This window comes from Diceros bicornis, chromosome 11 (genome assembly GCF_020826845.1).
Source record: "Diceros bicornis minor isolate mBicDic1 chromosome 11, mDicBic1.mat.cur, whole genome shotgun sequence".
Taxonomy (NCBI): domain Eukaryota; kingdom Metazoa; phylum Chordata; class Mammalia; order Perissodactyla; family Rhinocerotidae; genus Diceros; species Diceros bicornis.
The window spans coordinates 35,305,354-35,328,652 of NC_080750.1; the positions used below are offsets into that span (position 1 = coordinate 35,305,354).

At 39.9% G+C, this 23,299-nt stretch overlaps 1 protein-coding gene across 7 annotated transcripts in view; it reads right to left on the reverse strand.

Moving 5' to 3' along the window:
* The window catches only part of SLC10A7 (solute carrier family 10 member 7), a 242,587-nt gene that overhangs the window by 14,341 nt on the left and 204,947 nt on the right, over positions 1-23,299 (reverse strand). For 6 of the 7 annotated variants that reach the window (XM_058550155.1, XM_058550156.1, XM_058550154.1 and 3 more), the window contains one exon: positions 14,747-14,820. The exons of the other annotated variant lie outside the window; for it this stretch is intronic. In XM_058550155.1, the coding sequence (XP_058406138.1) occupies positions 14,747-14,820 (74 nt within the window). The remainder of the gene's footprint in view (positions 1-14,746; positions 14,821-23,299) is intronic. 7 annotated transcript variants of the gene reach the window in all.

Consider the following 23,299-nt stretch of genomic DNA (forward strand, 5'->3'; position numbering starts at 1 on the left):
ATGGACACTTTTGGTTTTCATATGTATGTTGTCAGGCAGAAGACAGACTGCAGAAAATAATTACACGGGGCTTACTATGTGTCAGGCCATTCTGAGAGTGTGCAAATATCAACTCATTCACTCCTCACATCTACAATGTGAGTAAAGCTACCACTATCATCTCCATTTTTCAGATGAGGAAACTGAGGTAGCAGATGAATAAAAATTTCCCCAAGGCCATGCACAGCTTGTGACAGGATGTAGCTGGGATGTGAATACAGACAGACTGGCTCCAGGGTCCGTGCTCTTCACCCACTCTGTGCCTGCAATGCCTGTTATCTGTCAGAGTACTTGGGAACCCTAGAGAAAAGAGATGCCTGATAATATTAACATAGACTAACAGAGGGTGAAACCTAAGGAAAATAATATTTACACAAGAAAGGTCTGGAAGGAAGAGAGGTGCTCCTTTCCACAAAGGCGCTTATGCGGCTGGCCTTTACTTGCTTTGAATAAAGGTTGGTTGATGATCACTTTTGGCTCATTAGGAAAATTAAAGATTGTGTTTTCGCCTTCAGTTACCTGGGCTATAATCCTACCATCTTGCTGAAAGTTTTATGTAAATAAAGATGCAAGAAAAGACCGTGATGAGCAGCTGGTGTTATTTCTCTTTTGAAACAGATATGTTCTGACTGGAAAAGATGTTTAATGAATGGCCTGAGCTGGCTCACCAGATGCTGACAATGAAACATTTAACTCTACCAATTGAAGGTTTCTGCCCCAGAAGATTAGGCACACCCTCACCTGTCTGACAGCGTTGTGGGAGTAATTAGCAAACAGGGAAATCAAGAGTGAATTAAAGAACTGAGCCACGGAGCCTTCATTCAAATGCTGGTGGTATCATCCAGGAGGGGTCACCATATTTATGGAGATAAGGTGGGCAGGAAATAGAGTGAGATGACTTTTTTCCTTTTCTAGGCTGTAAATGAAGAGTTGTTCATCTTCTAAAGAGAAAATCTAGCTAATGTTCACACTCACAGGATGTGAAAACATCAAAAATAGAATGAGAATTTCATATGACAAAAATAACACAAGGTCATCAGAAAATATTTAACATGGTCATCAACACAGAACTGGCTTCCTCTGACAGGCTCTGGAAAGCCTTGTCTAATTTTATAGAATATTTTGATGTGTTTTATATAAATGAAGAAAAACACTTGAACATTTTCAGTCTCAGGCAAAGAGAAGCCGGCGGGTGTGCCATGTACTTTCACGGATTCTGCCAAGCTCCTACCACCTTAAACTTAGTTTTCCCTAAAATTTTGCATTCATAAACCTCTTAATAGTGGAACTGCCGGAAGGCTTCCAAATCTTAGATAAGTAAATAAATTTGAGTAAGCTGTGACCCAAATGCACAATAACTATTTTTAATATACATTTTTTTGTTTTGTTTTTGCCATTATTCACCCTCTGGCAGTAATTTTCTTCATCATGGTTCCATGTTTATGAGGAACATAAACCTCAGAAGAGATGTCTTCTGACACAAAAGAACAAGGCAGTTTTGATTTGGGGATTAGAAATCACAGTCATTTATCCTTAACCATCTGTCTTAAAAAGGTTGACTCCGGTTTCTGTGGTTTAACTTGGCTAGAAGATGTCCTGCTAACCTACTCATGCTCTTTTTTAATTTATTCTCAGTAACATAAAAATTGGAGAGTTAAGACCTCATGTAGAAGACTTTTAGGCAGAGGAAGAAATTAGGAAAACCTTGGAAGCCATCTCTGGAAATAATGACGTTTTTCTAATCCTCTTGGCTTCCTTTAAACTATGAATACTTAGCATACGTAATCATAACACAGAGAATTGTGGTTTTCACAAATCAGTACAAATGGTCGATTTTATTAACAAATGAGTAGGTATAATCCTACCTTGCATGTTTTTTGGAACAAACAAATACAGAACATAGTCTCACGCAGTGGTTCTCACCACCAGCTGCACATTAGAATCACCTGAGTGGCTTTTAAAAACTATGATGCCTGGGTCTATCCTGAGAGACTCTGAGTTAACAGGTGTGGGGAAGGGTCCCAGCAGCACTGTTATTGAACAGCTCCCAGATGATTCTAATGTGAGCAGAGTTGAGAAGTTGGATCCGGTTATAAGAGAGAGCTGGAGGACTCTGGAGCATTGTGGAGGTAGACAGATGGGCTACTGCATGCCGGCTCTGCCCTTTACACACTATGTGAACTGGAGTGAGTTATTTGACCTCTCTGAGGCTCGGTTTTCTAGTTTGGATAATGGGATCAATAATAGCTATTGTGCAGGGTTGCTGTGAAGATTAAATGAGATAATAAGGCAATTTATGTGCCTAATACAGGGCCTAGCATGTAGTAGGTACCAAATAAATGCCGGAGCTTTCTCCTTTCAAAGTGCCTTCACATCTACTTTCTGAGTTAATGTTCACCTCAACCTTGTGAGACAGGAGGAAAATACAAGCTTGCCAGTTTGGATGTCTGTATGTCTGGCTGATTTAGATTTTCATATTTTATTATCAAAATAATTTCATATCCTCTCTAACCTCTGGAGAGCCTCAGGGCTCAGTCCCCAGAGCTGTTTTCTCCTCTATCTACCTACAGGCTGGAAGCTTAAAATAACACCTATATGCTGAAAAATCCAGCCTGGATCAGAATTCCAGACTCATAAAACCAACTCTCCGCTGGGTGTCAAAAAGACACCTCAAAATTAACATGTTCAAAATGGAACTCCTGACTGGCCCCCGTATCCGTCTTCTACCACCAAAATCTGCTCCTCTGCAATCTCCCCCAGTCCAGTAAATGGCAACTCCATCTTTCCAGCCTCTTGTGGCAAACACCTCGGAATCATCTTGAATTCCCCTTTCTCTTACATACACATCCAATTTGTCAGCAAATCCTAGTACAGTTCTGCATTCAAAATATATCCAGAACCCAACACTTGTCACCACTTCCACCTCTATTACCTTTGACCAATCACCCTCAATTCTTGTCTGGATTAAAGTCTCTTGACTGATCTTCCTGTTTCTCACTGCTGTACCCTTCCACCCATCCCACCCCCGTCTTTATTTAATGCAGCAGCCACAGGGATCCTTTCAAAGTGGAAGCTGGATGTTGTCACTTGTCCATCAAAACCTTCCAAGGCTTCCTCCTTATTCTGAGTAAAAGGTAAGTCCTCACCATGGCCATAGGCCTTATGCAATATCGCTCGCTCCCTCTCCCATTACCTTTTACCAGGTCTCCTGTCACTCCCTCACTCATTCTGTTCGCTGAACACTGGCCCCTTCCTCTTCCTCCAACTTGCCAAGCACACTGTTGCCTCAGGCCCTTTGCCCTCACTGCTCCCTCTGGTTGGAATCTCCTTCCCCTACATATCCACAGGGCTTGCTCCCCCTTTTCTTCAGGTCTTTGATCCAATGTCTCCTTTAAGCCTGAAACTTTCCCACCTCCACTCTGGCACTCCTTATTTTCCTTCCTAGTTTTATTTTCCTCCATAACGCTTACCATCATTAGATGTGCCATATATATAAGTGTTTGTCTGTTTAACCCCACAAAAGAGGAAGCTAGATAAGGGTGAGAACTTCTTTGTGTTTGGTTCACTGCTCTACCCCATAGGGCCTAGAACAGGGCCTGGCACATAGTAGGCACTATAGAAACACTTGGATGAATGAATCAAGTAGATTGCGTTTTAAAGGCATATTTCCATTGGCACCAGTGCTTCCTGTTCATCTCTGTACTTGCTGTCAGTTGCAGAGGGGTTTATTATTATTATTATTAATATTTATAAAGTTTGCTCTAGCAGTACTGGAGTAGCATAGTACTAGTACACAGAGGAGAGTACTAGTACTAGAGCAAACCTGCAGCAAAGGCGGCTCTGGGAAGGGTCACCGCTTCACTATCATTGACACGCCCAGCTTCCGGATAGATGACATTCCAAATGGGCTGGCTTCCTGGGGCCCAGGAATCTTTTGCATTGCGTCCAATTTTACATCTCCTGTCCCCAGAGTAACTTGTCAAAAACCTACTGTGTAGCCCATGGCTTTAAAAACTGGGCAGCTCACTTTAATTTCTTGCTAGAGTTGCTTGGATGGGGCTGTAGATGGGGACAAGGAGGTGGTGAGGACCACCCTCATTTTGCAGCTGTAGGTTCATTTATTTTTTTACTGTAAAGAAGCACAGAGCTGGCTGTCATTAAGGACATGCCAACTGGTTTATAGTGTCTGGTTCAGTTAAGGGAAGTTCTGGGAAGAGACAGGACCCAATAAATAATTGGAGAGATGCAACTCAAATGACAATCGTTATTCACTGATCTCTGTTTGCAAGTTGAGATTGAGAGATATAAACTTCAAGTGAATGAGATCTCCTGGGTGAGATTCTTCACTTCAAACACAGTAAACAACTATTGTTCTATGATGCACATTTTAGTACTGCTTGAGGCAAAGTTTCTAAATATTAATAATAATAATAAAAGAAACCCTCTGCAACTGACAGCGAGTGCAGAGATGAACAGGAAGCACTGGGGAATAGGCCCTTGTCGGCTCTCCTGGATGTGGCAAAGGCCTCATCAGAAAGGACAAGCTCCAGAATAGCAGAATGTGTTCCCCTAACTTCTTGTGGAATTTCCCTTTCAGAGCCTTGGGTGTATATGACTTCAGGCATGTGAGTTGATTATTAGTGTGTAAAATTGATCTCTTTAGAGCTACTTCTAACTAGGACAGAGTGGTTTTTACTTTGAAATAAATATGCAACTATGGAATTAAAAGCTTCTACCACTAAGAGCTGACATTCAGAAGCACACAGGGATAAAGATTCAGTACATAGTTTGAGATGCCACTATATAACACGGGGGATTTTTAAGTCTCCTTGCCATTGAGCTGCAAAGTAACAACTCCAAGTGGAGCTGGGCTGCAGTGAAGCGGATGCATGGAAACACTGGCCTCTCTTGCTCTGGCTCCGTCACTGAGACTGAGCGAGCAGCAGACAGCTAACACGCCACTCTCAGGTATTTCTAGAGGACTGGGTGGTGTGATGCGCAGGACGTGGGCTTTGATGTCAGAGACCTAGTTAAACACTTATTGTGCCACCCATTAGACATGTGATTGGGGAATCTGACCCTAATACACTCAGTTTCCACATCTGCTCAAAATGAGGTTAAAAATAACTATCTCAAATGGTGGTTGGAGGTTTCAATAAGACACAATATGTCAAGTACCTAGTACAGCGCCTGGCATAGAGTCAGCACTTCCAAAATGATATTTATAATTATTGTTATTAGAAATAGCAATACGAAACAGTATTGTGGGGCTTACAAGTCTATAGAACTGAGCAGGGAAGGGGTTTCTCACTGAAATCATCTAGGATGAGGTCTGAAGCATTCCTAAAATTTTGGAGAATGGTGGCTGTGAGAACTGCCACAGGAACTGAAACATCCTACCCCAGATGCTGTCCAAACCTCCAACGGCCTCCATCTGTATACAATTTCTTTTCTTTTTTTTTTTTTTTTGTGAGGAAGATCAGCCCTGAGCTAACATCCATGCCAATCTCCTCTTTTTGCTGAGGAAGACCAGCCCTGAGCTAACATCTATTGCCAATCCTCCTCCTTTTATTCCCCTTTTTCTCTCCATAGTCCCAGTAGATAGTTGTATGTCATAGTTGCACATCCATCTAGTTGCTGTATGTGGGACGCTGCCTCAGCATGGCTGGACAAGTGGTGCGTTGGTGCACACCCGGGATCTGAACCCAGGCTGCCAGTAGCGGAGCGCGCCCACTTAACCGCTAAGCCACGGGGCCGGCCCCTGTATAGAATTTCTTGATAAGAGCTTATGATTCTATTTGGTCTACTGCCCCTTTTGGAGTGCTGACTTCCAGAAAGAAGTGATTCTATCTTGTGTTTCTTTTTTTTATCTTTCCACAGTATCAGTTATGCTGTGAGATTTTTTTGCAAAAATCATACATAGTTCCTTTCATAAGGGGACTTATATAACAGTTAACTTTCAAATAGTAGGCATTCTGAAATTATTTTAAATATGCTTAAATTTTACCCTCACCTTGCTAGGAAGACATTGTCTTAGAGAAGGCAAGCCCCACTTTTGGAGTGAGTGCTAGGTATGATGGGCCCTAAATAAATGGCTTTCTTTTTTTTTGGTGAGGAACATTAGCCCTGAGCTAACTTCTGTTGCCAATCCTCTTCTATTTGCTGAGGAAGATTGGCCCTGGGCTAACATCCGTGCCCATCTTCCTCTCCTTTATATGTAGGACACCTGCCACAGCATGGCTTGATAAGCGGTGTGTAGGTCCACGCCTGGGATTAGAACCCGTGAACCGTGGGCCACCAAAGCGGAGCACTCGAATTTAACCACTATACCTTCAGGCCGGCCCCAATGAATGGCTTTCTTTTGATCTGGTGTTATACCTTGTTAAAGGTTGGCACACTTCCACATCTAAACGCTGTGGTTTAACCAAACTAGTACAAAGGGAACTCAAGAGAACATTTGAAGGCAAAAATATGGGAAGCCCAGCTACAGATTAGAAAAACGGGTGCAGGTTTTTATTTTTCCTAGACACGATCGTGAATGGAATGAAGAAGTGGGTGATTCCTAGAAATCAGGGTCTGGGCCTACTGAGTTGTTGTTTTTTAATTTTATTATTTATCTTTTTATAATACTTAGTTGTGCGTCATAAGCCTCTACGTCTTAAGTATCTCATTTTGGCTAATAATGAGATAAAAAGTATCTAAAAGTGGGGCACACCACGGCCAGGCTAAAGTTAAAAAAACCCCAACAACCTAGGATGGGCTAAACTGGTTCCACTGTCATCAAAAAGGACTTACACAAAAGCTGACTGAATGCTCTGCTAGGTCAAAGATTCCCTAAGAGCCTGGGTGGGTGAGCCAGCTCCTCTGGAAGCTAAGAGGTGGTTATGGATGTCTGTAATATGGTGGCTCTTAAACTTGTGTGTGCATAATACTCTTTTTTGGAGTGTGTTACAAAAATCAGACTCCAACGTCTTATTCTTAAAAATTCTGAATCAGTAGGGCTCAGAGGAGACCCAGAAATCTACTTTTTTTAGGAAGCAATTTGCTATAATTTTGAGGGCCCGCCCTTTGAGAAATGCTGATCTTACGGTGTCAGTCTGAACGACTCTAGATTCTAAAGCTAAATACTTAAGTCTTTCAAAATCAGAGACTTCTTGAAATGTTAGAACTAGAAGGGTGCCAGGGATCATCTAGCCTAAACTTTTCATAGCTAGCAGACCACAGCACTGATTCCAGAGCCCAAGTTTCACAGCACAGGCCTTTTCTGCAGACAGCGCAGCACAGTGGCTCAGAGTCAGACTTGGCTTGACTTCTGGCTCTGCCACTCGGGGTCATGGGACTTGGATAAGTTGTCTATCACTTTGGAACCTCCCTTTCCTTATCCGGGGTGATTGTGGGAGTGATGTGTGCTGGTGCATGTAAAGGACTCTTGATGCATGTAAAGTGACCTATATCAGGCTGCCCATGCATAAGTTCCAGATTCTTTCCAGCAGATAGTGTGTCGTGGCTAAAGAAGTTTAAGGTAGGTGAAGATTAGTTATACCCCACAACCTTGCCCGCAGGTTTGAATGAAAGTAAGCTGCCACACATATAGGTATTTTTTAACTTAACACATATTAGCAGTTAGGCACAAAAATAGTTTAAGCAACTTATCCCATATACTCAAAAGTCCCAGCTCTGACCTTTCAAGTGCTCTTACCAGCACCTTGCATGAGAGGGTCTCTCAGGGCAGAACAGCTCCACTCCAGAGCAGGATCCAATGACCCTCACAGTCAGCCTCAGGCAACCACAGATCCTGCTAACAGTAGCTGGGCACAAAACTGGGTAGAGATTGAACCTCCAGCAAGGCCCTGAGAATTTCCTATTCAGGCTATGGGATTTGCTAGATTCTTTTAGCAGGTGGCAAGTGTCTTTAAAGTTTTTAGGTAGTTTCCATATCAAAGAGAGTCCATTTATTACATTTATCATGCAAAGTAGTAAGTCAGTAATTTCATCAATAAAAACCTACTTCTGAATTTATTATGCTAATTAGTAAGGTCTCCGTTGATAGAGATACAGATAACGAAAGCATTTGTTGTAGCTGCCTCTGGAGTATTTCCTTTCTGATAAATTAGTAGCTGAACACTCCAGTGAGAATTTTCCATTAGAGCAACTGGCAGTCCCTGGCGCTGAAGTCTGCACTAACTAGTACATACAGAACACCACACTGTCAACACAGAAGTATTTTCAAGTAAATTACTTCTTGTAACAAGCACTTAGCACAGTGTTTGCCTATTAAGTACCCAATTAATGTTAGCTGCTATTATTATTATTATTACTATTGAAAACATGTTAATGAGAGAAACAATTTAACAAATAAATCAACAAAAGTTACAGAAACTCTGTTATATAAGCTGAATTAATAAAATCTAAATGCAGGTGATCTTACGTTACGACAAATCAAGAATTACTCTAAGTCTTAATTTAGCTCTGGTTCCTACATGGTATCAGAAATTTGGGTTAACAGTGAAAAAGGGACAGCAGTAGCCAAAGCCTACAGGGTAACTATTTGAATAAGGGGACAAAATCTCACCAAGCCAGATGTAAAGTAATATTTTTCAGACCTTGGATTTTCAGACCAATTAATGAGTTGCAAAATCAACTTAGTGGGTTTTCTCTAGTACTTGGCTAGAATATGGAATGTATCACATACAGTAAGAGTGAATGTTGTTTTGTAAAACTTTTACACATGTGCAAGTATTTTCTGGATCACACTGTAAATATATTTCTAACTGTAGGTTGTAGTTAAAAACACAGTCCCTGGCACAGGAAACATGGAGGAGGAGGAGAAGTGTGGGGGTATTAGGGCATTGGTCTTCCAGCTGAACATCTCCTGGCACATCATTAAGATGAATGGTCCTTGAGGGACAGGCTGGGGATCCCCCAAAGAGGTTTTATTGTCTTTAATTTCATACTTGCTGCCTAGAACCTGGGGACTTCCTAATTTTTTATTACAAAGTCTAGAAACACTAGCAATGATTTTCAGACACCAAATCCAGAAACAAAAATATGAAACAAAACAGTCCACAAACCTCGTAGGAACGTAAACGTATCACTCTGCTTGAGAACTTGCATTTCTCTCTTTTTGTGGATCAGAAAATAGCACAAAATGACAGACACTCCCCTGCTTTTCTTCAGCATGGCAGTAAAATCTACTGGGTCTTTAATTTCAGTGGCATCTTTAAAAATCTGTCAAATGGCAGGGGTCCCCACACTGCCTTTCCTTACAGAACTGTAACTCCAGGGGCAAACTGCAGGACAAAAACATATTTACGGCTATGCTCAAAAGACAAACTTCCATTTTCTCTCTTTACTCTGGATTTCTAGTTCTACTTTAATAGTTTATGGTCAAACAGCACTGTGGCCCTTAGTTTGCCAGAATAGAGTGCAGACAGTGATGCCTCATGAAAGGTAACGACTGGCTCATCAAGAGTCACTTTAAATAGAATATAACTTTTTGTTAATGAAGAAAATATAAGGAATGAGTGCCAGTTTATGACTGGGTCACACAGAAATATATGCTTATGGGAACAATTAAGTATTTTTAAACCACCTTATAACTAGCAATGTAATTAGAAGTAATTTTCTTTTTTTTAAACAATAAACGAATTCAAACCCATGCTGAGATTGCACATTTATGATACTTGGAATCAGTATAGCACTTTTGGTCTTCTAAGTGCTTTCATAGCCTCTGATCCAATGCAGTTCTGGAAATTAGGAGGCCTGGAGTCTAGTCTCTGTTAGTTATATAATCTGGGATAAGTTTAAAATTTTTTTCTATGCTTTCATTTTTTTCTATGCAAAATAAGATAATAATTCCTGACTTGCTAATATTCAAAGTTGTTCAGGTAACATGACTTAACGGCCTTTAAAAAAGTGCTTCCCATTTGTAGGGTAGTTTTATTAAGATAGTAGTCTTTACATGTCAAATAGAATCACAGATAAGCTTTAGGGGAAAGAAAAACAGAAACACAAATTTTCGTATTTCAATTCCATTTCCCCTTGAGAAAATAACCCAGACGTTATTAAATGATCTTTTCAGCCCAAGTTGCAGGTAATCCTTTAGCATTCTTGAAAGGCTTCCAAGCAAAATTGAAAACAAGATCCTTTTCAGATTTTGTTTCTCCTATGAAACTCTTTGGAGAGTATGAAGATATTTTTTAACCTCTTTAGGAAGAAGTAACAGTCATGTTTCCTTTCCTGTAATATTATAACATTATTTACATAACTGTGCCTTTTAAGAACTCTTTTCCATTTCACACATAGCAGGAAACTTGTTATCTTATAGAACGGAAATATCAGTCACTGAGCACAGCCACACAGAAGTTTACAACTGGAAGGAATCTCAAGTATCATCTTGTCCATCTTCTCATTTTACAGATGAGGAAATTGAGGACTACAGCATTTAAGTGATTTGTTCCAGCTTTTGGTGAGAGAACTGGAACTTGAATCCAGACTAGACTCAGGTATGTGTTCTTTCCACTCTTTCCAGAATCCTATGTCTACCAAAAAGCTATATTCTTTTTGCTTAATGCATAGTTTCTCGTCACAGTTTAGCTGTGTAACCGCAACCATAGACTCACAATGAAGTTCAACGTGAGGAATAGCTGCCTTCACTCACCTTTGTAAACGAATGTCTACAAGGGGTCAGACACACAATGGGCTTTTAATAAGTGCTGATCATGACACTCTTAAAATTTAAATAGCATTCTTTCAATTCAGAAATGCTTTTGGAAATAAGAACCAACTGGGAATCTCACAATTGATTGCCAATAGTCAGTTGATATGCTCTAAGAGTATGTGCTTTCATTTTGCTATTTAAAAACTTTAAAAACTAATATAAATACACACTTAACTTAAGGATCTCAAACATCCTGAAACATTCTCTTTCTAGGTATAGTGAGAAAGTTTTCCTCATGTATTAGAACACTAGGTAAGCAAAGTGATTTGAATACTCAAGAGAAAAAGATGAATAAAATAAAACTAACACAGTAATTCCAGAGTTTCTTGGATCGAATTTCTTTCTTGATGAGATCTATTGACTGACTGTGCAGTGAGCCATTGTTAACCAGGGTACAAGCTGTTCTTCAATCTCTGCTACGTAAATTATCTTCTCATTATTATACAAATATTACCATCAAACTAGAGAATAATTTGGGACAGTTCTTGGCTTTTATAGCAACCCATAGCAAGTGATGCTGTCTTGACAAAATATAAAATCACCTCCAACACTGAGCTGAAACTCTAGGAGAGCAGCAAACAAGCCCTGTAGTATTGTTTTAGATGAAGCACAGTGATAGCCCTGCACTTCCTCCAGGCCTCCTCTTTCTTCCTGAATGAACTCCAGGGAATGGCATCATGTCAGGCTTTCCAGATGGATTATGTGAAGCCATAGCTCAATGTCATTTTCAATAGGAAGCCTCATAATTAAAGGTCAAATAGTCACTTCATCTGCAATCAATCAATAGAAAAAGTACTAATACGAAGAACTAATCAATCAATGGCAAATGCACTAATAAAAGCAATGAATCAAATTCAGCATGTGTGTAGATGCAAGCACATGGAAGAGATTGAGACAGGGCAAAAGCAAGAACAATAAAATAAATTGAAAGTATACGTACATGAGAATATTCAGAAAGCTTCTCAAGCAAGAGTTTTCATCTTTAGTTCATTAGTTACATGGGTACCTCTTGGCCTGCAATGATTTATTCTTAAATACAAATACTGGATGTAATAATGAATGGTATTTCATAAGGCTCACTTAATGTATTCTATTTGAGATGTTATGTATGCATATGTGTGTGTGTGTAAAATCACAAAAGGAAATATTATGACAGTGATTGTAAAAGGGATAGGTAGATTTTCTAAATGCCAAATAGATATATTATAATCTGTTGTATTTTATCTTTGTGTGAGAAGTGAGAGAAAGTATAACTCTGAGTGATATTACCTGAAATTTCCCCCCTGCTTTCTGGAATATGAATTCTTCACACTTAGTGTGATGGTCTTTCATTTCCATGCAGATAAGAAGTTCCATTAGGATACTTATTAGCCTGGAGCTCAGGTCACTGTCATGGCATATCCTCTGTACCACTGGTACAGGTCAGGTCACCAGTTGAGGGTAACATGTATTGGATCTTGTGAAAACTGATACAGTAAATTTATAGAGCTTAACAAGCCATTTTAGCAATGGGATCCTAACACTTCTTGCTATATGTGGAAATAAGGGTGCTCCTGGGACAAGAGCGATCCATGCTCCCCTTCTGAGATAAGGTTAAGTGGCAAAGAGGCCATTTTTATAAATGTGACCTAGAAGACTGCAAGAGGGTAGCTAGGTATGAGCATGGCATGATAGAATAGTTGAGTTGGAAGTAAAATTGTCTAATCTAAGAGCTATGGAAACTGAGGCCTGGGGAGGTATCAGTGGGAGAGCCAGGATGAGTATTTAGTTCTTGCAATTCCAAGAGAGCTTAAGTGTGTCATGTTATGGAAGTAACTAAGGATTTACATTCCATGCTTACTTAGATATTTAGTTACACCAATATTTTATTGGAGGATCTAAGCGTCTGCTTCATGGAAGAACAATGCAAAAGCAAGGCAAAGTCAAAGTTAACCCAACCCTTTTTAGCAAAACTGCTACTTCTGATTGGTGATCAGAGCACCTATCTGCCCGAAAATTAGCTTTCAAAAATCATCAAGAACAGAAGAGTATGGCTCTGCGATTAAGAAAAATGAAAAGACAAAAAAAGATTGAATGGATAGGTATTTTGCTTACAGAAAAGAAAAGAAGACTGATCATGCCGCAGCATGCTTCTTGGGTAGAGCTCTTTGTTCAACCCAGACGGCTCTAGCACAGAACATCATAGAGAAACAAAAAAATCCATTTTGGTTTTCCTGACAAAAGCAAACTCCTAGGGGTGGGTTGGGTTTAAAAGCCCATTGCAAAAAAGGGTGTATCTGGTGAAGCCGTGGTTCAGCATCTGCTCTAAGAACACGGGATCATTTGATTCCTAACTCTGGACATCTGAGGCATCTGGTGGCACCCACCTCTGGGCTCCCTACCTTTGTAACAGCCCCTTACTTTTAGGGAACCTGGAACACTAGACATCACATCACAATAACCACATGGGAAAAAGTTCAAGATGATTTCTTTGAGTCAACAACTAAACCACACTTGTTACATGAAAATCGACAAGACAGGGGTCAGCGGACTGGAACCCTGGAAATGGTAACACAGTCATAACTAATTTAGTTAATAATAATTAATAACAATAGCTACTGCTTAAAGAGTATCCACTGCGTGCCAGGTAGCACAGCAAGCTCTTTAGGTGGCTCATTTAGTCCACAGCAATCTCTACACAGTGCAATTATTGCACACATTCTGTCATGTACTGACCAATTGTTATGTACAAGTACTGTGCTAGGTACTTAACAAATTTTATCTTTATTCTTTTACCTTACAAAGTAAGTATTATTCTGCCCTATTTTACAGATGAGAATGCAAGAGTTCAGGGAGGTTAAGTGATTTGTCCAGGGTCACAAAATCAGGATTGGAATGTGGCTTCCAAAGCTCGTTCAACTCAATTTGATGATGATTATGAAGAAAACCAAACAAACATACTGCAGTGTATGGACATTATATATATAATTTATTCAAGTAAGCTGAAGCCCTAGATAACAATTGTTCCTTAAGGAGTTTGTCCAATTTCTAAATCATTTTCCAAAGTTGGTAAGACTGACAATAGCTTCTATCAGACAAATATGCTTGGGGTTAGTAAAAACATCGTGAAATGTCTTTGTTTTCTAGTTTACAAACTGAACTTTTTTAACGTGAACAGACTTAGAGCAATATCATGATTCTTCAATCTCGTAACATGCCAAAATATAAAGAAATTTTTAATATGACTTTTTACCACAATGTGCCTACTACCCCAAGGAGTTTGTGAATGATGTATATTTCAATAAAGTTTCTGATTACTTAATGACTTTTAATGACTAAAAACATGGATTCCTGATGTCTGGACAGGTTATTGGGATAATGCCATTAAACTGGATAACGCTAAGTGGAAAATAGCATTTTTATTCTTAATCTATTTTTTCCATTAAATAAACACTTATTTCACTTTAGGTGCTAATCAGATTGAGTTAATGATAACTATACTGTGTTTCTTTATAGAAATAAGGTTATGTTATATAACCTTCTGAAATGAACTTCAAACTACTGTCAATATCAAATTAGAGTAATAACATTATTCTCACCTTGCTCCAAGCTTCTAGAATAAATTAACATTTTTCCAGGAGCAACTCTAGAGCCTTCCAAAGCCAAGTTTTTGCCCATTCCTTTTTCAGAAGTAGTTCCCTGTGCCCCCACCCCACCCTAGCTTTTAACATTAACATTCTACATTGAAAACCTTTTATGAGAATCAAAAACCTGATTACAAATTAAGCTAAATCCTGCATTATTAAATTTAGGCCCTCAAAATTGGTTCAATCAAATAATGGTATTTCAAAGCAAAGAATCATCCTCACTTTTCTACTGTTCATTATCTAACATAGTGAACAGTACCCATTCCATTTTCATTTGAAGAGTTGCCTGAACTCCAAAATCATAAGATGTAACTATCTGAGGATAATATTAAGTTGGTTTTTAAGTCTGTGAATCACTTACCTAATGTGAGGGACTTGTGTGTAGAACAGAAAATGATAGCCACAGTGTCTGCTGGTGTGAAACCCGAATTACTCCTAGAGGCAAAAAAAGTGTTTTACAAATACTTTTATAGAAAACCTATCTAATACATCCTAAATCAAATGCAGTACCTACCTTCATGTTAACATCTCTTTGATCAATCCTGGTGACAGAAGTAATTCTATGCCCAAATGTACAGAAATGTCTAAATTTCTTTCTAGAGAATCATTTCTGAGTCATTTATCCATGAAAAGGAGACAGTTTTAAAAACATGTGGTGGAGGTCTCCTAAGATCATGTATGCAATCAGCCTGTGGTGCAGGACTTCATGAAAACCATGCAGCAAGGGACTCTGTCAGCTAAGTTGCTAGGTTATCACTTGATATTAACCCAGTGGCTTGAAAGAGTTAATGTAGCTCCAAAACTGTTTCCCTCAAGGAGCAATGTATCCTTTTGGCAGCAAACACACCCTTTTGAGAAATACATGGTATGAACAAAGATCTAACATCACATGTTTTAGTAAAAATAATAACATCATTCTTTGAGCAGTTACCGTGTATCAGGTACTCCTCTAATGTGTTTGCATGTAAAGACAACAACCCCATAAGGTAGGTGACACAACAACCCTATTTACAGATGAGAAAACTGAGGCACACAGAAGTTGTGTAACTTATCCAGGGCCCCACAGCTAGTAAGTGACAGAGCCAGGATTTAGATCAAGTCTGGCTCCTGGGTCTATGCTCTTCACTGCTTGTTATATAACACGCTAAGCTTAAAAAAAAAAATCTGGCTTAGTCAAAATCCATTCAATGTCACAAGGGTCAGTACTGGTGAACATCATATTCAGATATCCTATTTTAGATTATAAAGATTTAGAGAACCAGGAGCCAAAAAGGTTAGAAATATCATTATTATTGTGTCCTTGATTTGTTGGAAATTATTCCTTCCTGGAGAATCAGGGGTTGAAGATATAGTGAGTCTACTCATTTCCTGCCCTGAACTCAGACAAGAGAGTTAGCAAACGGAAAATACTCTAGAACCTGACTGAAAGTATATTGTTGCAGATATAACAATCTACCAAATTTTTAAGAATCTCTAAAGAAAGAGATCCCACCATTTCCTTTAGTAACCTCATCCTCATATATAAATTTTTTTGGGAGAAAAATCTTCCCTAAATGGATCCCACATCCTGTTTTCTTTGTTATACACTCACTGGAGGGGAGAAAGGCCTCCTCCTCCTCCTCCGCATCCTCTGTGCATATGTTAAGAGAGTACTTAAATTGCCCTTTGGTCTTCTCTCCTTTGAAAGGTCACCTATGTCATGCTTCCTAACCAGTCTCACATCCAGCTCTTTTTTGATAACAACTTTCCAAACTGATTTTTTGGTGTCTCACCTCAGTTAAGAATTCCTTACAGCTGTATATCACTTGAGAATAAGATTGCCTTATTGTTCCCACATTTTATTCTCATATTTATATTGTGATACCGCTCATTTCTTAAACATTGCACTACATGGCTGACACATTCCTTGATCCTTTTATTTGCCATGTAGGCCTAATGTGGAAGGAGCTATGTAAGGTTCTATAAATTCATGGATGAAAGGAGTACAGATATGTACGCTATAAAAGAGAAAGAGATTGAGAATGAGAGAGAGAGAGAGAGAGAGAGAGAGGAGAGAGAGAGTTTTGGCACCGAAGAGAAGGATTATCTCAAGCTTGGCAGGGGGGTGGGGGATCTTGATGGAGCACATAGAGAACCTTCTTGGAGGAAATAACAATTGAGCTGGGCTTTAAGCAACATGTTTAGACATGTGAGATGTGTATTTTAGGTAAGGGATAGTGAAACTGAAGTAAGTATGGGAGTGAGAGGGGCAGTTGGAAAAGAGCAGATTCTTCAGGCCGACTTGTGTGCAGGGACACTGGCTTGTGACCAGGAGTGTGGACTTGATAAGATGGGATAAGGAGAACTGATGAAGGACTTGGAACAGTAGAATGATAAGATCAGATCCATTCTTAAGGAGGGGTAATCACACAGCACAGCCTAAGACTGAAACTGAAGAGGCCAGGCAGGAAGCAGAAAGCTCTAAGGGCCTGAAGAACCATAGTGCAGGCAGGAGACGGTGGTAAGAGACATGAAGATAGAATTAAAAAATTTGTCAACTGTTAACGTCTATGAAATATTCCCTCCCAACACTTAAGAGCACAGGCTTTGGGGGCAAATGAACTTGAATTTAAATCCAGATCATCCTTTTGCTTATATATGAAATAAGGATAATACTGCCTGCCTCTTAGGGTCATTGTGAGGATAAATGCCAATGTTTGCTAAGAATTTGGCACATTGCAAGTATTTATTTAATACACTCTAGTTGATATTTTTATTGTTATTGTTGCTTTGAGAGCAGGAGGAATTACAGAGAAATTAGAAGCTTTGAGCAAATAGGACAGAGAAGAGCATTTAGGCACTGAGGCAAATAGAGAATGAGAAAGGAGGCCAGTGAGGTCTGGGGAGGAGGCCAAGGAGTTGATGTTTACATGTACTGAATTTGTAGTAGTAAGAGGGCACTGTGTTTTCAAGAAATCTGGTGAAGAGAAGAAAAGGGTCTTGGGAGATTTTAACACGAATAGAGAGAGAGCGAAGATGCAGCAGGTAGAAACAACTGATGAAACCAGGTCCTCAAATACGCCTGAGAGGACGAGACTGAGGGCGTTAGCCTGAGTGGAGAGTTCCCTGTAGCCTGTGAGCTGGAAACAAAAGATGAAAAGGTAAATGAAAAATACGGAAATTTTTCAGGTGGAAAATGGGAAAGTGGAGGCAATTTCTCTGTCAGAGCTTGTACTTTCTTTGTAAAGCGTGAGGCACTTCACTCATCCACAGAGTCTGAGGTAATACTGAGGCCTGGGAACCTAAGAAATTAGAAAAGCCTGAAATAGGAAGATTGGGGAATATGATCTACAGTCAATTCACAATGAATAAAAAACTTCCACAGAGATGAATGCCCACCTGTGCTTGTAGCACATGTAGCATAACCAAGTGGCCTAGTTTTGGGCTGTTCTCCAGCAAGGCTTGTGGTGTTAGTAACACTACATAGGCCTTTTTTGTCTTTTGCTGCCCTTGTTTAGAACCAGTTGTCGCTGCATCTGAATTTATGCAGTTTGGTTTTCTTCCAAGAGAGTCTGGCAATACACTTCTCCTTTGGTGAACTCTGTTTTGCTTGATATCTTGCTCTTTTCCAGATTTTAGCACATTTCCAATGTGTCAAAATCTCTGGCCAAGAAGGCTCTGATTTAATCTGGCGCTGGCTGCCATTCCGTAGAGCAGCACTTACAGTGTGGCTAAACAGGATATTTGCAAGACGTGCTTACCTGTCCTCTCTTTTAGGTAAGGAGACTGAAGGTAGGCCCACACTGGGAGGCTTCTGGCCTGATTTGAGTTGACACATTGCCCTATCATTCTATTGACACAAAGCCCATCAGGTGGGAGAGAGGAGCAGGACATAAAAATGGAATGTTTAAGGTTCAAAACAATATTCCCCCTAAGCAGGGCTGACTTCTACTCTACCTCCAAGTAACAGACTGTTCCACATAACGGATCTCGGGGAAGGCCAACAGATCAGATGCTCACTTAACCCTCCATTCATGATGAGGATGATGACAATGATGACGAATGACCACAGCAGTAAACATTTATTGAGCACTTTTCTAAGCACTTAGCTTCCTACTTCTTCTTCTCAGAAGAGTCTTATAACGTAGATAGTATTATTGCCTTGCTGTTTCCACAAAGGGAACTTGAAGCACAAAGAGGTTAAATAACTTGCCTAAGGTCACACAACTAGTAAGTAGGCTCTCCCAAATCTTGGAGATAAGTTTGCCTGTTGAGAAGGAAATTATAAAGAAACAAAAACAGAAACAAAATAACCACACGATTTAGTGGACGAGAGCAGCCATGCTCTGTCAAGGGGTGGCTTAATGGAGGAAAGTCATGACAATACACAGAAAACCGAAGCATTCTGTACATTATATTTAAGTAGTAATAACTGTAATTATTTTCAGTGATTAACATCTCTATTGTGTCTGCTCACATTCTTGAAAGGAATCACATTATTATTTCTTTTCTTTTTTTTTTTTTTAATTTTTATTTATTTTTTTCCCCCAAAGCCCCAGTAGATAGTTGTATGTCATAGCTGCACAGCCTTCTAGTTGCTGTATGTGGGACGCGGCCTCAGCATGGCCGGAGAAGCGGTGCGTCTGTGCGCGCCCGGGATCCGAACCCGGGCCACCAGCAGCGTAGCGTGTGCACTTAACCGCTAAGCCATGGGGCTGGCCCTACTATTTATTTTCTAACTCTACCTTATCTCTTTTTAATATTGATTTTCTTTTTATCCTGTTTTTATAATTCTTTTGATCACTTGGCTTCCCCTGAGATGTTTGTTTCCTTTTCTTCCCAACTGGTCTTTTTATTCTCTCTTACAAAGCTTTCAATCAGTGTTTTCCACATAATATTTATTTTGCCTTCCTTTGCAGTACCCACAAAGGAAAACATGTCAGAAGGTTTTACCAGTAGAATCACAGAATGTGGAGCAGAAAGGGTCCTCAGAGATAGTTCCGCCGGAGCCCACTGTTTTTAGAGGAGGAAACTTCCATGTGAAATACTTTCCTTTGTTAACCTCTGTACCTGTGTTTTGTCCTTACTCATTTTAGGGGAAGACCTCGTCTGTCATTAGCTGTGTGGTACTAAACAAGTTACCCAGAGCTCTGTGGCTTCACTGCCTCATCTCTGAAATGGTGTGGATACTCACCATTAATAATAATGCCGTCTTCCCTCTCTCCCTCCTTTTCCCACTCTCCGATCCTTCAACCACCCTTCTTCCCTCCCGGGGCTATGGTGAGAGGCCGATTGACACATCTGATTGAAAATGTACTGACAAGGATTAAAACACCTACACAAATATTGGTTTTCTTCCTTTTCCTTTCTTAATGGTTTCTTTTGTCACTCTAGTGACACTCTAGGTTTCTATTACTCTAGTTCTCAGCTTACCAAACTGTCTTTTATGTATTTTTAAAGGCTCCCAATTACTGCTTTCTTTTTCTAAGCTTTTTCAACATTTTTTTTTTACCTTTGACAGCTTCCCAAAGTTGCAGAAAGCTTAGGTCACTATGGACAACTGACTTTTGGTTTAATGAATCAACTCTCATTTCCTAGCAACTTTGACAGAGAAATGTCACAAAGAATGTATTACAAAGCTAGAAATGCTAATTCCCTCTCTTCCATAATTAGTTTTTGAAATAATATAAACTATTTTGACATAATAAATAAATATTCTACAGTAGCTAACATTCAGTGAGCACTTACTATATGCTAGATATTATGCTGAGGGCTTTATGTGCATATTATTTACTTCTCCAAACGACCGGTACCACTACTATCTCCACTTTATAAATGAGGAAACTGACAAAAATGACAAAGTTTTTACATAGGATTGAAACTCAAATCCATTTGACTCCAGAGTTGGAATTTTTAACCCTGACTCTATTCTGTAGACAAATAAATGAGAACACAGAATGACAACTCTTAAATGTACTTTAAGTACTCAGAGTAGAAGAGGTTCACATGCCAGACACTAGAATGGTAACATGTCAGGTCAGTAAATCTAAGAAATGTTAACCAGGTAAGCAGAGTGTTGCAGGAAAGTTGAATTTTCTAGGCTGGGTCTCTTCCGGTTTATGCTAAACTTCCATCATTCAGAGGTCAGTGGCATGCTGTACAAAAAAAGACAGACTGATTTCCATGCTGAGATTTTTGTCTCTTGATATCTAGATTGGTTTTAGATTCACTGAACTGGTAAGAAAAAGATGAGGAAAAAACCACAGACCAATTTCACTAATTTAAGTAGGAAGGAACAAAAAGTAGGAAAAGAAAATGAAACTCAAGAGAGTATAAACCAAGGGGTCCTAGTTCAAACTCTTGGTATCTTAGACTAATTTGTGTGTGTGTAAACTTGAAGAATCCAGTTAAACACTACACATTCCCTAACCAAAACCAGTATAGGAATTTAAAAAGTAATTGAAGTAGTTTAGTGCAGTGGATAAAGCATGGGCAAATGTTTTTGGAAACGTCAAATAGAAATAGATTTCAATTCTACATGTACTATTTGCCATCTGTTATTAAACTACTAAAATCTGATTTTAAACTAAATTACCTATTCTAAGTGTGGGTCCTCATCTGCAAAATAGCAACAAAAACACGCAGTATCACAGTCTTTGCTGTTAGACTGACATGAAATAACATATGCACAATCCCTTGCATAGTGCCTGGGACAGAGAAGGGTTCAATCAATGTTGGTCTCTTTCATTCCTTCAGCAAAATCTTCAGGCACTATGGGGTCTCTCAGCATGAAAAAAATGTGAACACCATCTTCTAAATTTTGTCCAGTTGAAAAATCTCCAAATTTTAATGGAATACTTTGGGGCTACACAACCATTACACAGGAGCATAGTTATGGCCACCCCATATTCTGTTGTTTATCAAAGAACGTGCCTGTGTGACAATGGGCCAAGCAAGTTCAAAACGTGACAGAACTTCAGTGAAGGCAGAATAGAAGGATCTCAAAACCACAAGGTCTTATGAATGTCCCGTTTACCGCATGCTGAAAATTCTCAATTTTAATTCAACTAGTTGTGACACCCTAGCCCCTGCCTTCAGCAATCCCAATAGTGGCTATTCTGTGCTTTTCAAGGAATTTTTCGGTCACTGACAGGATATCTGAGAGGATAGGATGAGTGGGTCTGATTATTACTTCTGCCACAAGGACCAGGAAACAGCGGCGAAAGGCAAACATCTTTTCTAAGGTGACATAACAAGCCATTTATAAAACGAACTTTAAAATACTTCTACTCTCAGACTTGACCAATTAAGTCACATTTTCTCTGTGACTTAATGGCTCTAGGCTTTACTCTTACTTCATAAATCACAACCACAAGCTTGGGAAAATGCTTCCAATTATACCAGTCGATAAGTTTTTATTGACTGTTTACAATCAGCCTCATGCCAGACCAAGTGCTATGGGAGCCAAGCACCTAATGTGAGGCCTGAACCATCCACAGCTCTGACACTGTTTCAGGCCTTGTAAACAACCCAGGACCTTTCCCTCTGGCAGCTCATTGCCGTCACCTGGAATTCAAGAGCCTGGCAACCTGGCCCAAGCTTACCTTTCCAGCTACCCCTCTACTCCTGTTGTCTCACCATGTCTTGTTTTTAATCTTCCTCTACTCCTGTTGTCTCACCATGTCTTGTTTTTAATCTTCCTCTACTCCTGTTGTCTCATCATGTCTTGTTTTTAATCTTCCTCTACTCCTGTTGTCTCACCATGTCTTGTTTTTAATCTTCCTCTACTCCTGTTGTCTCACCATGTCTTGTTTTTTTTGTGGGTGTGTGTCCACATTTACATTATTGTTTCTTCTCCCACCAAGAAGCCCCTCTCTGCATCTCTGTTTGCTGAATAATTAGCCATTCTTCATGACTTACGTCAAATCCCATCTCTTCCATGAAGCCCTGCACCACCACTCTCTTGGAAGTGCTTTCTTCTTTGAATTGACTACAGGTTGGCTTACTGTACCACTAAGAGGACACTTAGTTATCAGTGCATATATGTAGTCTATAAACTCATGCAGGATCGGTATCATCTCTTATTTGTTGTATTCACTATGGTAACTTTCTCACACCAAAGGCTTAAGTAATATCTGTTGCATGTACAATACTCGTGGAAGAAGTTGCATTAGAAGTGAGCCTTTAAGAACAGGAAAGATGAACTAGGACATGGAGACCAGTTTAGATAAGGGATAGCCTAAGCAAGGTATAAAAATGAGAATGCATGAGGTTCCTCTAGGGAATAGCAAAGATTTTATCTCAACCTAAAGCTTAGACAGCATGAATGCTAGTAGTGGTTCACTTAGTCCACCAAAATGAACTTCATTCTGTGGGAACTGGATACCCATTGAAGATCTCTGAACAAGAGGGCTATTATCAGAACTTCGAGTTATTGGAACCAGTGTGAAATGCGTAAGAAAAGTCTGGCCTAGAAATGAAGATACCAGTAGGATATCCATTGTAATAGTCTAGGGAGAAAACAGGCAACAAGAGCCTGAATTAGGGAAGTGGCTCTGGGAGCATAAAAAATATTTCTACAGAGGTAGGAAAAGACATTTTAGGGCCGGCCCGGTGGCGCAAGTGGTTGGGTGCGCGTGCTCCGCTCCCGGGGTTCGCCAGTTCAGATCCTGGGCACGCACCGACACACTGCTTGGCAAGCCATGCTGTGGCGGCGTCCCATACAAAGTGGAGGAAGATGGGCATGGATATTAGCCCAGGGCCAGTCTTCCTCAGGAAAAAAAGAAGAGGATTGGCAGATGTTAGCACAGGGCTGACCGCCTCACAAAAAAAAAAAAAACGGCCGGCCCTGTGGCTTAGCGGTTAAGTGCGTGCGCTCCGCTGCTGGCGGCCGGGGTTCAGGTCTGGGCGCGCACCAACGCACTGCTTCTCCAGC